This window comes from Erpetoichthys calabaricus, chromosome 3, assembly GCF_900747795.2.
Source record: "Erpetoichthys calabaricus chromosome 3, fErpCal1.3, whole genome shotgun sequence".
Classification (NCBI taxonomy): Eukaryota; Metazoa; Chordata; class Cladistia; order Polypteriformes; family Polypteridae; genus Erpetoichthys; species Erpetoichthys calabaricus.
The window spans coordinates 161,616,203-161,634,650 of NC_041396.2; the positions used below are offsets into that span (position 1 = coordinate 161,616,203).

The window sequence follows — 18,448 nt, forward strand, 5'->3', positions numbered from 1 at the left end:
TGCACCTTAACAATGACAGTTAACACTGAGCAGACCATACAGGGGCAAAAACACTGAACGTTAAAAGGCTGCAGCTACTTCCATTTCATACTTGCTAATGTGCTGATTAATAGTAACATGTTAAATAACGCCTGAAATGAAAGTCCTAATGATAATGAGGATGAAATATTTTAAAAACTGAGATAAAAAAACTAAAATGAATACCTGCTATCTTCTAATAAAAATTAGTGAACCCAGTTTTGTAATTTCCAGATGGACACAAAAATATAGAAGCTGGGAAATAACAGCATGTTTAATTAAGGAAGTAAAAGCAGAGGTTGGTTGATGTGAAAACTTGCAACCATAGTGGACTCCTAGAATTGCACTTTAGAACTACTGAGATAGACCGTTCTGAGTAAAAATCCCAATAGGGCTGCTGTTTGAGATACTGGAACCATGTCATCTGACACCAACAATCATACCATAGCCAAAGCTGCTTTGATCACATGTCTTTCCTGTTCTAATGGATTGGTCTAAATCTTCTGACAAATTTTATTGCTATATGTATTGAGTTGTTATTTGGAGGAGTAGGCTGTGTTAGAGAGTGCGTTTCTAATAAAGTGACGCCTGAATGTATCTATGTTTGTATGCCTCTTTTTCTCTCTCTATCTCTCTTTATATATATATATATCCATCCATCCATCCATTTTCCAACCCGCTGAATCCGAACACAGGGTCACGGGGGTCTGCTGGAGCCAATCCCAGTCAACACAGGGCACAAGGCAGGAAACAATCCTGGGCAGGGTGCCAACCCACCGCAGATATATATATATATATATATACACACACATATACATACATTCATACAGTAATCATTGAATATATAGAAAATATAGAAAATATGCTAGATGCAGGCAAGTTACAGAATTGTTATGGTCTAGCGGTTTAATGGTTAGAATGTTGAATTTGAAACCAATTGTCTGCTGGGTTCAGATCCTGGCTAGGGCTCATTGTCAGTACAATTTCTTTAAAATATGTGCTTCAGTGTTAATATGTGTATCTGTTTATTTTCCTTCAAGAGTGGGCTCCTTTTTGTTCCCTTATCACATTTCTAAACAACATTTATTTAAAAAAAAAAGAAAATTGTACAGTATATGTTTGGTAAAAAGAAAGACATTCATTAGAATACTAACTTGTGATTTATTTGTTTTTATTTCTTTGAATTTCAGAGGAAGAGACATTACTGGAGGTTGGATAGCAAGTCTCTAACCCTTTTTCAAAATGAAACTGGCACTAAATATTATAAGGTAATGAAATCTTTGTATACCCATTTTTCTTTTACTGCTCATCTTATATACCACAAAATATATCAGAGTGTGTTAACTTTCACTCTGGCAATTTTTCCTCTTTACATATAACTTTTGTCATTCTCCATGAATTTTAATCAACATTTAATCTGAAACAATTGATGTCAATACATCAGTTCATTTTATTAAAAAATCTGAGTATAATACTTGATAAGTGTGTCTGTCTTTTCAAAGCAGCAGCATTACAGTTTTTAAAATATAAAGTATTCCCAGAAACCTACATCAAAAGATTAAAAAAAACTAATGTTAAAGGCTATTAAAACAGCACTTAAACCTTAGAAAAATGCACTCAACTAGCTATTGGGGATTATTGGTTATATAGCAAGAATTATATATACTGAAGTGTTAGTTGAATAACATACAGGATTTTTGAAAAGTATTTCTGGGATTTTAAAACATACAGTATGTAGTTTTAGAGAATAAAATTTAGTTATTGGTAGTTAGTTAATAAGAACATTTTAAATCCTTGTTTATTAGACCTTGGTGAGAACACAACTCATCAGCTTTTCAATCTTTATTTTATATATTCTCATTCACAGTGGACATCATCTTAAGACCTATTACAAAACACTCACAAATGTGTTCCATAACTCTCTTATAATCAAGAAACATTGTAGCATCTCTTTTCCAGGTTTTTAAAAGAGATGTTCAAAACTGTGAAAACAAACAAGAGTGGAACATTTAGATATGTCCTGCCTCTCTCCCTCATATCTTTGAAACCAAAACTTCATCATCCATGTCATGAATTTTGATAACCTGGGACTTTCTGGGTGTAGGTCTACATCTTCCAGTCTATTACTTTGAAATACAAATCAGAGTCTGATTCAGCGATAATACCAAAAAAGTCATCCACGGATTATTTTGCTTTGTGCATTCACTTTGGTATCTCTCCATATGCCATTTTAGAAGCTGTTTGCTCTTTGTTACTCATGCATGCGCAGGGAATCAAGGTCAAATCAACAATGCTAACTTTCCTTCTATCAAAAGCGTATTGAAAGCGCTGTAACAAGATCACTGATCTCTATCGATCGCTAGAGAGACTGAGGCTTTCAAAATAATAATAATAACAAAAACTGTGTTAACACACGATAAAATAATTGTCTGCGTTAATCAATGAGTTAACACGATAATAATGTGTTAACTTGCCCAGTCCTAATATTTATATTTTTATGTACGAGGGGGGACCCAAAAATAACCAGAAATAAATAAATAACCTAACAACAACAAAATTCCCGTTATTTTTGGGTCCCCCCTCGTATATATATACTGTATATATATATATATATATATATATATATATATATATATATTCACGGCATTCGTAGTCTGTGTCACAATCTGATTGTATGGGTGGTTACCTACCAGGTAACGCTTGTGGTTGGCCAGCAATCTGCTAACATCCGCTACAGTGCCCTCAGTTTGTGAAGAGCAGATCATAGAATGGTTGAAAATAGTTTACTGCCCTTATATATATGTATAGTGAATGCTAGGGGTCGCTGTTGCCCCTTTAATCCCAACAGACAGACGCTCAAGACACAAAGTAAAAGCACCCAGAAGACTTTTAATAGTTTTCTTCTTTAAGTAGTGCCTTTCAAGCATCACAGCCACCATAAACAATTAAATAAACAATAAATCAATATAATTCTCTTCTCCACACCCCCTCGCAAGTTCTGTCTTCTACCTCCCAACTCCGAGTCGCTTGCTGGGTTTTCAACAGTCCTTTAAATAGTTCTTGACCCAGAAGTGCTTCTGCTCTTCCATCCACCGGGTCAGACAAAGAATTAAAGTTCTTTAATCAGCCCGGAAGTACTTTGGGACTCCTGTCCTCATGACTTGTGAGTACTTCTGGGCTATGGATGTGTCATGGCTCCTCTGCTCCTCTCACAGCTCCTCCTGTTGGCACCCACAGTACCCAACGGGGCTGAGAAACCAAACTCCAAGTCACAAGCTGCCCTGCGGGAATCCAGGGCACTGTTACACTCCAGGGCAGCTGCCATCTAGCGTTTTGGGAGAGGCAGTGTCCTTGAAAATCTGCCTTCCCCCATCATTCCATCGCAGGGTGTCTTAGCCGGATTAAGCTGTCGGCTGTCTCTAGCAATATATATACTGTATATTGCATAGTTTACTGTCAAATAATGCTGTCCACTTAAACTTGATATAACTAAATTGGCCACATAGTTTCAAGCTTTCTTTGTAGGTTTGGGACAGCATTCACAATGGGCTGTTGACTAAACACATATTTGATCTCCCCATGATTTCTTACCCCCTAGCCCCATGAACATTATGTAAATCCTGCCCTCAGTTCCTGAGAAAGAGGTCTCTAATCTCTACTTTGGGAAGGATCAGGGATTAGATTATCAGTTGTTATTGTACAGTAATTTAAATCCCGCAGATTGCTCCTTGAACCCCTTCCACTTCTCCCATTTTTGTCCAAGTACAGATGAATGATTGTTTTTGTACATTATATAAGTGGGTTGCGCAAGCTGGTTTAATGCTAATGAGCCTCACCTTTCATAGAGTTTAATCAAATTCCTTTTTGGACATATTTGGCAATAAAGGGAAGTTGTAAAGAGGTGATTGTTATCCTATTGTTTCCTCTTACTTGTATTAAAGAAATCCATCCATCCATCCATCATCCAATCCGCTATATCCTAACTATCCTAATGGGGGTCTGCTGGAGCCAAACCCAGCCAACACAGGGCGCAAGGCAGGAAACAAACCCTGGGCAGGGTGCCAGCCCACCTCAGTGTATTAAAGAAATTTCATACTAAAAAAATTACCACTCAAAAAGTATGCTGAAATGAGACTAACAATCTTCACCTTTGATAGTGGTTTGGGGAAGCAGTTTATGCTTAATTGGTAGGATAATAGCCATTGACAGAATTGATGAAGCGCGCTGTATTGAGGCAAAGGAGAGTACTGTATGTAAGATAGCCTTATCATGAAGTTAGGCACATGATTCCAGCATTTGCCTCCTAGATTTATCCATTCCTTAGAGTTTTGGACCAGACTTGTACGGTCAATTTATTCTTGCAGGTTGCTCAACAAGGTGATTAAGTTCATGGTAACTCACTCCAGGTAACTTGCATTGTACTAAATATTGTTTTAGAATAGAATTCACCTGCTGAGTTTTGTATTGAAGTAGAGTTCAGGGTAAGCTCTGAACAGAGAGGGCACCAAAAAGCCAATATTCTGCCTAGCCATATTATGATCACTTCCAGATCTTATACTTGGCTTCTAATTAAAACAATTACAACAGTATGGATGGGAACAGGGCATTCAGCCCAACAATTATCCAGTACCATGTTCCTCTCTATTTGTACAGGCCATTTAGAGGTATCCATATGACAGAGTAGTACTGAGATTAATGTACAACAGTGAATTATAATAGGAGTAATTGTACAAATAGCCATGACTTATTCATTTAAGGAATTGTGAGTTGAGGGAATGAAAGGAAATGCAGGAAGGCAAGAAAGAACTGGAGATGAAAGAATGAATTACAGTAATTGGTGCATTGTTCAAATATTTTTCGTGAAAGAATCTACCACAATGATGACAGTGTATGGTTTATTGCGTTACTGGGAGAAACCAAAAGGGGAATATGGATTTCAACAAAAAAGCAAGTTCATATTTGGCTATTTTTGTAAATGTAGATTGAGACATCAAGACAAGTATATATAAAATGTGGTTTATTTTATGAGAACTTTTACTTTCTGTCAGTAGCTGAATGGTGCTGGAAAGGAACAGGAAGTTAATTAAAGGCTGGATTTCTGTAAACTTTGTCAACCTTTGATTCTCATTATTTTTTCCTTGCTTCTGCACTTTGTGAAACTGTGGCTTTCATGACTTTTGGAGTTTTGCTTTGTTTAAAATTGAGAAGCTTAATCATTTCTTTTGTTAATAGATTGAGCTGAACATTATAAAATTAATGATTCTTTTTCTTCTATTAATAAAATAATTTATTTAACTACTCTTTATAGGCAATGTAACATATTAACATAGAGATAGTAGCTTAATTAAATAATACAGAATTGTATAAGGTGGGCATGCTGGTGAAGTAGTTAACCTCCGAGTTCTGGGTTTAGATCTATGTGGTGTTCACTTTAGTCTCCCTGTGTCCCTGTAGGTGCTTCACTTTATGCTCATAGACAGGACCAGGTGATTTTCCATGAATGAATAAATGCATTGTATGACAGACTAATGCCATTTTATTGGTAATATTTACTTTTTGCCAACTGCTGCCCTGTGCAATCTTTAAGTTAGAATAAGTGGATTTGGAAAATAAATGAATATTTAACATACTGAAGCAACAATTGTTTTGGTAATTATAATTGTAACATTCTTTGTAGCATACCTAACAAGTGTACGCATAAATACTATTTGTAGTGAGATGGTGGAGTCGTGACACAATGGTTTTATAGCAGTTTTTTTTTTAATTACTGTTGCCAACGTATTCATTTCTTAGATATAATACATTCATTCATTCTCTGAGCCCACTCATTCCAATGCAGAGACGTGGGCAGCTCAAATTTATCAAGGAAGGTTAGGGTGCAATGCAGGAATTAGCCACACTTTCACACTCCCACGGCGTAATCTGTTGACATCAACCAGCTTCGTTTTAATACACGATGAAGATACTGAATCATTCTTCACAACTACTTGGCCACATTACTCAAAGCAATTTAAGAAAGGTCAAAGCCATGTGTATTTTTTTTTCCTTGAATATAGGTGTACTTTTGAAGGAATGGCAAAAAAACTTTGTTGTCTCCCACTTGGGGAAATATCATATAATTCATACGTAGGGCTTGTATGCAGTATTGTAAACTTTAGGGATCCTTTACAGAATTTCATTGTCAATATATGGCTTTGTAAAGACAATTCATTATCCACAAAATAAACTGCCATCACAGTGTTTTGGCTGGCATATGATGATAGAATTTTACTCTCCATAACTCTGGATGGAAATAATTCACCATTAGTCCATCTTGATTACTAAAAATTGGTTTGTATTTATTGTAACTTATCTTGCCCTAACAGTCTCAGCTGACCAAAACATTCTGGGAAAATGCACCCACACCAGAACAGAACCACCAACACTCTTTTACTTTGTGAGGCAAAATGCTAGGCCTGTTGACGTCTTTTGTGTACATCAGAACTATACTCATCTCCTTACTGTGAATGAGGTGAAGGATGACTCCTCTGGCTGGAGGACTTTTTTCTGGTGCTCAGTGGTCCACTGCTTTTGTTCTTTATGCTGCCTTTTAGGTGTAATGTACTATAACCTGACTATAGTGTACCCATCTCTGTAAATTGTTCAGTGACTATTTTTTGAGAAACTTCATTCATCTGCTTCAGGCTGATATTTACTCTAGGTGAGCCAGAGTTGCTTTTCTTGCATCAAGAAGCAATGCATGAGGTCACGTTGAAAGAACTTTATGATTTTATTCTCAGTTGCTTCTAACTGATGATTTCTTTCCCTTTCAGTTCCTTGCAAGCATCAATTCAGTCACATTTCCTCAGTAATTTGAGTAGTCTTCATCACTGTTAACCTTCCAAATGTATCCCACACATCAGTCCTCTATCAAGGGCATTGTGATATCTTCTTCAAGTTGTGCCAGCTATCGTATTGAGCGACTGAGTTTTCCAAGTTTTTCTACATGACTTTAAACATTAGGATATTCCTAAATTATCTCAATAATGATACCTGCTGTCTATATAATTTGTATCCCTCATTCACTCAAGTGTTTCCTTCTAAATCACCTATATAGACATTAAATGTAGAAATGTATAATGTTAAAAAATATACATTTTTATATCCAAATTAATTAATTTTGCACTCATTTCATATACTATGCTTTCTTACAGTACTTGTGTCTAATACAGCACTTGCAGGCAGTGTGGCATATTGGTTAAGGACCTGAACTCTAAACCATAACATTGTATGTTGAATGCCATTTTGTGACCATGAGGAAGTCATCTAACTTGCCTTTGCTCAAACCTAAGTAAACAAACAGATAAACAAATGTACTGTGGATCTGTACTTGTAAGGTAACTTGGAATGGCATTCTCTATTAAAAGCTGCTGTGTTCAATAAAGGTTATTTGTTATACATTAGCTACAGTACAAACCTTTATAACAAAAAAACAAAAACACATATTTGTGACTAATTCTGATGTTTATCACTATACTGGTACTTAAGGAAGCTCACGTTTGTAATTCTTTTGTGGAAAGCATGCACAGCATCCTGGGTGTATAATGAACAGCTATTCCCTTTTAGGGCATGCATCAATGCTGTCAGTTTAGCTATCCCAATACAACATAATTTGAGAAAGGACTTTTCCTTTGGGATATATCGTCATAATTCTGTCTGTCCATGTATTGATCTCATACACAAATATCACAGTATTCTTTCTGAACACTGCTTATGTTCAAGCTTTTTCTGTATTTGAAATTGTGAAATGCTGTATGCGTTCCAAACTGTGTTTCAAAGAGCATGACCATCTTTCAGATCTGGCAAAGTCATTGACACCAGCACCACTTTGAGTTCTAGTTAACATAACAGGCACATGTTTGGTTCAGTGTGCTACTAGGATAGGTTCAGGCTCCCCTCGACTCCACATTTAGATTAAGCAAGTTGAGAAAATTGATTAATAGATGGATAAAAAACAAAATTGTCTGTGCTTGTACTATTTTAAAGCAAATGAAGGTGTTGCACATAGAGACCTCTGAACCTTTTATGTGTTCAAATTTTGTTGACAGTGACTAGTATCACTTTCTCGCCTCAGTTCTTTGCTGAGTTCTTATACATCCCACTGTCTTACATATAATTTATATGGATGTTCTGCTTTCTTTAAACAATTAAAAATTTCAAGTAGTTTTATGGTAGTAGTAGTAATAAGACAGTTTTCAAAGTTGGAAGAAGCAGTTATGGATGGTAGGTTTAAAACAAAAAGAAACCATGAAGCACTACGGTACTGTTTATACACTTCTGATTTGTCAGCGTCTTTTTTTAGTCATGGCCTGGGTTTTATAAAGAACAAAGTAGAATGACCTTGAGATGTTAGTGTTTCTTGGTGTGAGATGTAATTTTGTGGTGAAATATTCAGCTTTACGATTCCTTGCAGAAATCTGGAGAGAGAGAGACTGGCACAGTCATACATTTTGTTTCTTTATAGTGCTGTGTTGCTGATGTAGTGCTGATCGAAGTTGTTTTTTTTGGCATTACATTAGTAGCTTGGTGGTTTCTTCAATGTCATTTGCAGCACATAGTTTACTGGGAATAGGGCCCAGTGGACTCAAGTCTTCAAAACATGTCACCAAACAGCATTCAGCTATAAAAATGAACGCACATGAATTATGCATCTCTTTGCTGTGCTGCATTACTGTGAGGGGACTGCAGATTTACACTGGTTGCGTGAATGGGTGTATATACTTTAAATAAGCTATGAGTAGAAAAGCCTACATAATATTGACCACAGAAAGTACAGTAATTACAAAAACATTGAAAAAGACAATGTAAGAGTATCTTAAATAAAATTACTCCATCTGTCAGTTTGAAGTTTACTGCCAGAGTACAGTAATTGCACTGAATGTCTTCCCAACATGCAACACATTTATCAGATGACCGTGCTCAAACAGGGCACTGAATACTATCTGAGTAAGTTTTTGCAGCATTCCAAGGCTTATGTGAAAATACCTAAATGGTTTTCTAAGGTTGTAGAAAAGTTTTTAACAATGGCGGGCAAATGGATGATATGGGTACTTAACTTAAAAGGTTGGCTTGTGCATCGGTTTCCATTAAGATAATGCAATAGGAGTGTGGACCCACTGAAAAATTTCACAAAATTTAGGATGGTAAATGAGGTTTATTGTTTTTGCTGTGTGCCTAATGATGAATGTTTTCAATTACTATAAGCATCAAAGGCTAGAAACTGCAAGTATCTAGCACCAAACCATCACCGGCACCATTTGCCACAAGGCAGAATGCCATTCCACAGTAGGACACATTCACACATTCTATACACCAACAGCTACTCACACTGGGCAAAGTTAGAGACAAAAGTCATAGATGTTAGAGGGTCAAACACCAGTTCCGACTGAGGTAGAATTTCCCTGCTCCACACTCAGCAACCACACAAGGAAATCAAACCCAGGAGCTTTGAGACAGAAGAGCTGTGGAGTTAACAGGTCATGTGCACGCTGTACATTATTAATTTTTACTTATTAATTTTATGAAACCTTTATGCAATGTGTCTTACAATATTTGAGATACAATTGGTTACTTTTGTTTTTTTTTCCATTTGGAGCATAGGCAGGTGAAGTAAATTCCTCACGGTCACACAGTATCAGTAGTAAGATTTGAACCCACAACCTGAGGGCTTGAAGTACAAAGGCTCAAACAATATGCCACACAAAGCAGAAACCAACACTGCATGTTGTACCAATTCATCACAGGGAACACTTGCATGCACACACACACACACATACACACAGCATCAGTTTAGAGACATCATTTAACCTCACACACCTGTCTTTAAGTTGTACAAGAAAAACTCGAGTACTCATGTAAACATAGGGAGACCATGCAGACTTCATATAGGCAGTTTCCAGGCCCAGAAATCGAACCCCAGCCTTTTCAACTGAAAGGCATCAGTGCTTACCTATGTACGCCTAATTTACAAACTTCAACTCTCAAGAAGGCTGTTGTTCTATTGCTTTATTTTGGGCCTTTTGTTTGGTGCTTCTTTTTCCTCTGGGCATCCTTCTTTATTACTATAATCTGTCTCATGCTGTCACTTAAATTATTCCAATGTGTGTGAGTGACGATGTGTGATGTACAAGTCTTGGTGAATGATCATTTATCTTTGAGGCTCCTTCTCTGGACTCTCTCCTTGTACTTGTCCTTGAAGTTGTGTACATCTTTAATTTACCATATAGGCTCTTCTAAGTTATCTAATTTCTGGTTTATCAAGTATTGTATAACTGTGTATTTCATCTTGTTCCTTTGAATTATAGTCTTGTTTGTGTTGTTAAATGTCTTGCTGATAAAGGTGCTATATAAACTCAAGACTGAATGATCTGTGTAGGCAAGGTTCTGCGTTATGGCTTCTACTTACAGAATAAACTGACTGTTGCCTCATGAATCTATCTGAAGTAAACCAGGAGCAAAATGTGGACGGTTTGTTGTGCTCAGAATTTATTAAAAGTTGCACAGTTGAAGGCCATTTACAAAGGTTCTGAGCATGTGGTCCATGGTGGTTTGTAAACTGGACCTGCTCACTTTGCAAAGTCCCACTGGCATCTCTGCTGATACAAGCGTACGATGTTAAAAGGTCAAAAAACTAAAATATAATAGCATGAAATTAGCAGGAACTATAAATTATGCTTGTTTCTTTTGTTTTTAAGTATGGAAATAATCCAGAGTTCAAAGCAAACCTTATACAGGCATTTCTACTTTCTGGAGAATGAGTATATGACTGCAGATGTGCTATTAAATGAGGATTGTGTGAGTGCTCTGCTTTGGAAATTCAAGCTAGCGTCCAGCTGGCAAGGAATAAAAGTTGTTTTCTTTTATTTCCTCATTGAAAGAAAAAAAAATGGAATTCCACCAGTGGCTTCTTGATTACAAGTGCAAAATAGGGCAGAGTCACTGAGCTTTTAAAACCACTATGCTTTCTTGTTGTTTTTTTAATTTGAGAAAAAATAAAAGTGTCATTACACTTAATAGTTCCAATGAATAATATAATTTAGATACAGTAGGTTGTAAAAGTGTAACAGTACAAAACAGATGTTTCTTTCCATTCTGAGTAACATTTTTAAACTGATAAAATCGCACACATGTTGTAAAGCTAAACTATGTGGCTGATGAAGAAGAAAGTTACAAAATAACCTTAAGGTGGTAAATCAGTGCTCAAATGCAAATATTAAAGTGATTACTTTCAAACCATTTTCAAAAGTTTTCTCATCGTTCAAATAAAACTTGTTCATTTAAAAATCTCCTAATAGTGTGGGTAAGGTAAAATTGCTCTTGTGGTGGATCCCATTATGTTGCAGCATTTTGTAGATTGTAAAAGCAGCATAGGCCTTCATGTGGGAATCTTAACATTTGAGATTCTTTATTTGTACTACTGTTTATTCTTATCTCATACTGATCCTAAAATCATTTACAGCTTTTTCATGCTTCTGTTACCTAGCAGTGTTTACATCTACAGGAAACTTGTTGGCTCAATAGTTTCCATGTTCCCCTTTCCCTAGCTGTACAATGCCTATAAAAAATATTCACCCTTTGGATCTTTTTGCATTTTATTGTTATACAACACTAAATTGCAGTTAATTTAATCTGGCTATTTGACAGAAAAAGACTCTTTAATGTCAAAGTGAAAACAGATCTCTAGAAAGTGTTCTAAATTAATTACCATTATAAACAAAAAATAGTTGATTGCATAGGTATTCGTCCCCTTTAATTTAACATACCTGAATCATCACCGGTGCAACCAATTGCTTTTAAAAGTCACAAAATTAGTTCAATTAAGGTCACTAGTCTGTAGTCAAGGTGTTTTAATTGATTGTAGTCTAAATGCACCTCCATCTGGAAGGTCCTGTTTGTTGTGGTTCAGTATTGTGGCCTAAACTACACAATAAAGACAAAAGAGCACTCCTAGCAACTCCATGAAAAGGTGATTGAAAAGCACAAGTTAGGGGATGGATACAAGAAAATATTCAAGTCACTGAATATCCCTTGAAACACACTTCTTCACCACTCGCAACTTTATTAGTGGCTTTCTCTTTGCCACTCTTGATTTCAAAAATGCCTATCGTGATAGAGATCAACTTCTTCATCAAAGAAAGAAACTTATCCTCTAACAGGACAAATCAGTAATAAGGCAGGTGAAAAGGTTTTCTATCTGTGTCATTTATTACTCTTCAGCTATTGCTTGAACAGGGAGCATTCTTTTATAGCATGATCAGAAAGGTCAAATATTGAAGGTGTAGGTCTATTTTATAAATAACTGAATTTGCATAACTGTGTCAATCAATGAACACATATACTCTGGTTGGTTTGTTGGTTTACACCCAAATGACTTGTATAAAATAAAACACTATTTTGATACATTCCGGTTCTTCTTATACTCTTTGGGTTGAACCAACACCCTTGAAATTTCTGTGTATATCTTAGTCATCTTTCAGTACATTTTGTGTACTACATCTTTGTCTTTGTTGTTCACTTGATGTTTATCTGGTTTCCTGATATGCCTGAACAGGTTTCTGACATTTGTTAATACTTTATGCTATTACTTAAAACTGAATGCTCCGTTACCCTAAAATTATTCTTCCCCACCATGAAATCTATGGGTTCTATGGTAATAGAGCTTTTTGGCCATTAGACTAAACACCATGTTTGAACACTGCATGTTATCAAAAATGCATCATCCTCACCATGAAGCATGTTAGAAGCAGCTTCAAGATATGATGGTGCTCCTGTGCAGCAGGCTGTGGTAGAGGGTAAAGTGAATGCAGCAAAATACACAGTAATCTTGGAGTAAAAACTGGTTCAATCTGCAAGAAACCTGTGCCTTGGAGTAGATTTGTTTTCCAACAAGACAATGACCACAAGAATAAAGCCAAAGCTACACATGACTGACAAGAAGAAACAACGAGTCCAGATCACAAGTGAATAGAGAATTTGTGCGTAGACATGGAAAAGTCTGTTCATTCGCCTCCATGTTTCATACTTCACATTGTTCCACAAAGCTAATGATATGGGCCATGAACAAATGATCTAGGTCTCTTTCTCCAGAAGAGTTTAATTTAAAAACTACTAAACTCTGGGCTGTCCCTTTGTTGCTGTTTAGAATCCCGATCGGCACATTACAGGTTTTGAGATGAATGTTGGGTGTACGGTTTTTATTTTATGTAAAATTGGTGGAGTGGTGGCTCTGAGGCTAAGGATCTGCGCTGGTATCCCGAAGGTTGCCGGTTCAAATCCCCGTCACTGCCAAAAAAAAGGCCACTGCTCTGCTGGGCCCTTGAGCAAGGCCTTTAACCTGTAATTGCTCCAGGGGCGCTGTACAATGGCTGACCCTGCGCTCTGACCCCAAGGGGTATGCGAAAACTACCAAATTCCTAATACAAGAAATTGTATAAGGCGAAATAAAGAACTTGTGCTTTTCAATAAAGACTTTATAAAAAAAATACTAAACACTGAATAAGAAAACTACATCTATACTATTTCCACTATTCTGTGTTTAGGACTAAGAGCAGATTGACAGCAGTTGAAAGAGAAGAAACATATCGATACAAGATCAGAAGAAATAAGGAACAGTTTGCAGCAGGTTGCAAAACATCCTGAAAGCAATTTGCTTTTAAATCGCCAGTGCCTGCAGTTAATTGCTTTGCTGCTGGCTGAAACACAGAGAATTGAAAGACATTAAGTAAAGCTGCTAACTGCCAGGCCACTGCTTGAAGCAAAATCTGATACTATGTGTGTTTAACTAACACAGTTATTTAAGACCTTAACTATAGTGGTAAGAGAAAGGATGAAAAAGCGTTAAACTGAGATTATTGGGTGGCATTTCATGAAAGTCAAGTAGAGATTTCAGTCTTACACACAGACAAGCAATCTATGATGACTAGTGTAAGAAATGACCTTTGTGACAGATAGGGGGCGCTGTCGTCCCCTTGAACCATCAGATCAGATGTCAGACACCAGATAAAAGTCAAAATATTGACTATTATAATAACAATGTTCATAAAGCACCCTCCACTCCACAATTCTCCAATAAACAATAAACAAATCAATTATCAAACACGATAATCACAATCCTCCACTCCCAGCAGTTCAGTCACCCTTCCTCCCAACTCGGCTCGCTGCTGGGATCTCCCACAGTCCATGACCCGGAAGTGCTTCTGATCCCCCCAGTCCATGTGATTCTTAGCACTTCCGGGTCAGATCAAAACTCTTCTTTTCTTCAGCCCCGAAGTATATCATCTCTTCCATTCCCGTGATTGTGAAGTACTTCCGGGCTATATGGAAAGTACAGCAGGGCCGTAAAGAAAAGCTCCAAGGTCCATGATGCCCTGCTGGAATTCGGGGCACCTCCATGTTGCCAAGAGGGCTCCATCTGGCGGCATGGGGGTATTGGCCGGGAAGAACGGCCGGCCATATACCACACCTTGTATAAAAACTGTCACCACTTTGGTATTCTTCAAGTCCTCCCTTCACTAATACACAAATGCAAGGTCATAAACCTCTCAACAGTTACTCACTTGATTTTGCTCAATAACTGATGATACTAAACATATTAAGAGCTTTCTGGATTGTTAATGTTAGACTTCTCATGTATTCTTGTTTTGCACTATTTTCTACATCACAGCAACACACAGACAACTCCTGTTTTCCTCAAAAGGTTTGTAGTTTAGTTGGATTTTGTTTATAATTATGTATTAGCGTTTATTTGTTTTGAAGCTCTGACTTTGTAGGTGTAATGTTGTAAAATTATGTAGCAATGTGTATATTGTCTTTTTTTCTTTATTATATTTTATTATGTAAATTTTAAAATATATCACATACCCATATCCCTATCAATCTAGAGAAAAGTAAAAAGATTTAATCATGTGGATCAAAAGGAGAAGGTATTAGTGAACCCCTACATCTGCTCATAACAGTTTTAAATGCTTTTGAAGACACTCCATACTTGTGTGTCTGACTATATGTTGTGATCAAGGAAGGACATGTGAGAAAATCAGGACAAACATTTTAACATAAATCTTTCCACTTCAAAGCATGCTGATACCCTGGTTCGTGTTCTGCAGGGTTTTAGCTTAAGTCTGCTGTAAAAAGATCTTCGATACACATAAAAAGGTTTGGGGCAGCCACCCGTATATTATCCTTAGCTGCAATGGGTTGATTTTTAAGACAAATGTCTTGGCTGGAGTCCAGACATGAACTGCCAAAGGTTTGAAAAGATGGCAGTTTTAAGTGACTAGACCGGAAGTGATGTAGGGGAACCGGAAGTGACCTTCTTCTGACATTAGTATAGGCGCCAGAAGTGCCGTCATCCTAGGCACCGGAACCGGAAGTGCCATCATCCTAGACCCAGGAAACCGGAAGTGACATCATCCTGGCCACCGGAACTGGAATTGACGTCATCCTGGGCACCGGAACCAGAAGTCACGTCTTCATTGTTGAGTCAGACAGGTTTTCCCCGCAACTGGTCTGCAGAGATTACAGGAGAAGGTTTAGTGCACCCCGCCACCCACTGGCCTGGCATGGAATTACCTTCGTTTGGTCCATACAACATCCTCCTACTCGCACGTGCGTGACACTGCATAACATGATTGATCTTCTTTGTACCAAACCAAACCTCCTTCTAATTTGGCATACTTCTCAGTCTTGTCTTTTTATTTACGCAGTAGTCCATGTTGCCAATTTTCTGGGGACAGAGACCCTCTTGTTCTATTATGCTGTTCTCTGGGGTGGCAGAGTTCATTCAAGCAGCCTAGATGGAAGTGTACTGGCCATTTCTGGACCTTTCTTCCTTTTTAACCAGTCCTGGGACCATGTGACTGTATGTCATATCCTGTCTGTTGTAGCCCTCATGGATGTGGTTTCTCTTGGTCCGCTTCCCATGACTTTTCTTCCCCAAAAGAAAACAGAACATGCTGTGAAGTATGTGGAGTATCACACACTTAGTATATACTTTTAGTGAATTTCACATTTATCGTGGTTTTTGACAGAGTGATCCATAGTCGGGTTGTAAGTGTGATTTAGCATTCAGGTAACTGTCTTTCTTCTAACAGCTGTTCCAATTATTGTTACCTGGCAGTGTATGTTTTCTATGGTTACCCTGCCCCAAAGCTGTAACTGGAACCTAAAGAGTACATCTCTGGTCAGGGGGAAGAGAAAACAGTAGTATATCAAGGAGGAGAGAAAGAGAGAGAAAATAAGATGAAAACAGACCACGTAGGGGCCACCTCCAGAAACTAACTTAAATAAAAAAGTCCAGGCCAGTCAGTAGTGTAGTGTAATGTAGTGGGAGGAGTTAAGAGGCACTGTACCATGATGGAAGCTTTGGGAGTCTCTTGGGGGCCTAGATTACATTCCCCTAAGCCAAGAGTTGGAAATCCAGCACCTCAGGATGACAGTCACAGAATTGTTCTGTGTTGGCAAGAGCAGATAGCCTAGGAGTCAACCTTGATAACTTATTACTACTGATTGATTGGAAACTTTAAAAAGATGTACAGTGGCAACACAAGAGTTATGGGCTCTTGTGAGCTGTTTTTGTTAGGATTAATATTATAAAAAAGAGACAAGAAGGAATATTTGATGCAGAACCTGGTTAGTATAATTTGCAGAGATTTATGAACGCATGAAATACTTTGGCAGGAGCCAATAAAACACATTCTCCTAAACAAGTCCTGTGTTGCATTAAAACACACTTTTTGCATGTAACTTTGCATTTCTATTGCATAGTGAATACTAGGTTATGAATTAATTTTGGTACTCATGTATTTAAAATATTTTGACATTTTGTTATTAAATATACTTTCATGATGGATTGAAATTCTTCTGAACTTAAGTTAGTGCCATCTATATTCTTTTAAATGCTATGAATGTCGAGTTTCTGGCAGTGTTATGTAACAAAAACAGTGTCTGTGAACTGTTGATTGATTGTAGATTGTTTTAGAGTGTATTATAAAGCTCCTCCTTAAACAAGGACACCATGAGCAGTTGTTATGGAAAATGAACGTGTCTCTTGTGGGGGCTCTGTAGGAAAAGCATAGTAAGGCTAACAACATTAAAATGCCAAAAAAATTCTTTGCATTCTTTTAGTCTAGTCATGCCCTGCTTTACATAAGATAGTAACCTTTAAGTTAAATCATCTGCTTCTTGCTCTTTAATAATGTTTTAAATCACATGATGGGGATACTTTTATTATCGTAACATTCCTTTATTGTTGCAATAAATACATAGAGTGATATATAAAATTTTATTGATCCAATAGAGAAATTCACAACAGCATTCGGATGTATTGATTGAAGCTTCTTAAAGGAGTGTTATAAAAGAGACACAAGTATTGAAAAGTCTTTCAGTGGTTGGCTTCTTAAACAAACATAAAGCTCATGGACTTAATCTTGGCTGTCACCGAGACTCATCCCACCTATGAGCAGCATGAAAGACCCACTTTTGTAACTTTTATAAACCTTTTTCTCAATCAGACATACTTTAAGATGTGTGTAATGGAGTCTGAATTGACAAAAGGGCATGCTGCAGCTAACACAAAGAACCATTTATATTGAAGATGACCTGTGTTCAAATGACAGGCCTATGCATGCTTGAAGCAATTACATATGCTTATTACAAATGTTTCCTGTAGTAGCACATATTACATTCATATTATTGATGTTTGCCTACACTGTGGTCAATATATCTTAATACATAATTCGCCAGTCTCCTCACTCACTCACTCACGTCCGTCCGAAGCCGAATGTGCAGTTGCCTTCTGCGCAGCTGCCCGAAAAACCTTACGAGAGCGACATCGCGGCAGGCGGCGGATTTACAGCCGCGAAAATTCAAAGAGAATGGCAACTACGGCCGCGAAAATTCAAAGAGAAAGGCGACTTCGACCGACATCCAACCCCAACATCGCGGGAGGCGGCGGATTTACGGCTGCAAAAATTCAAAGAGAAAGGTGACTTTGATTAAATCTCTAGAGGCCTGAAAGGCGATTTCGACTACAGCTCAAGGCCTAATTATGCATTCATTCAATACACCTATATCAGGTTTGTGGTGTTTATACTTATTACTATTCCACTCGTGCCCGTTTCATCTTACATTGTCGAAACGGGCTCTTTGTCTAGTATATTTATATATATGAGGTTATATGCTCCTTCTTGACCACTCAGATCTGCTGATGAATGGCATCTGGTGATACCACCCATGCCTGGCATCAAATCTCTGTCCAGACTCATTTTTTAGTGCGTAGCTACTTGCTGGTGGAGCAAACGGCCCAACTCCATGTGAAATTCTGACTCCCTCATTGAATTTGAGAAGCACTTGAGGACTCTTTTGTTTCGTGAATTTATGTTTAAGTGATATTAGC

At 37.4% G+C, this 18,448-nt stretch overlaps 1 protein-coding gene across 1 annotated transcript in view; it reads left to right on the forward strand.

Moving 5' to 3' along the window:
- The window catches only part of prkd3 (protein kinase D3), a 342,598-nt gene that overhangs the window by 282,318 nt on the left and 41,832 nt on the right, over positions 1-18,448 (forward strand). Inside the window, exon 10 of the mRNA XM_028797458.2 lies at positions 1,209-1,286. Within this exon, the coding sequence (XP_028653291.2) occupies positions 1,209-1,286 (78 nt within the window). The remainder of the gene's footprint in view (positions 1-1,208; positions 1,287-18,448) is intronic.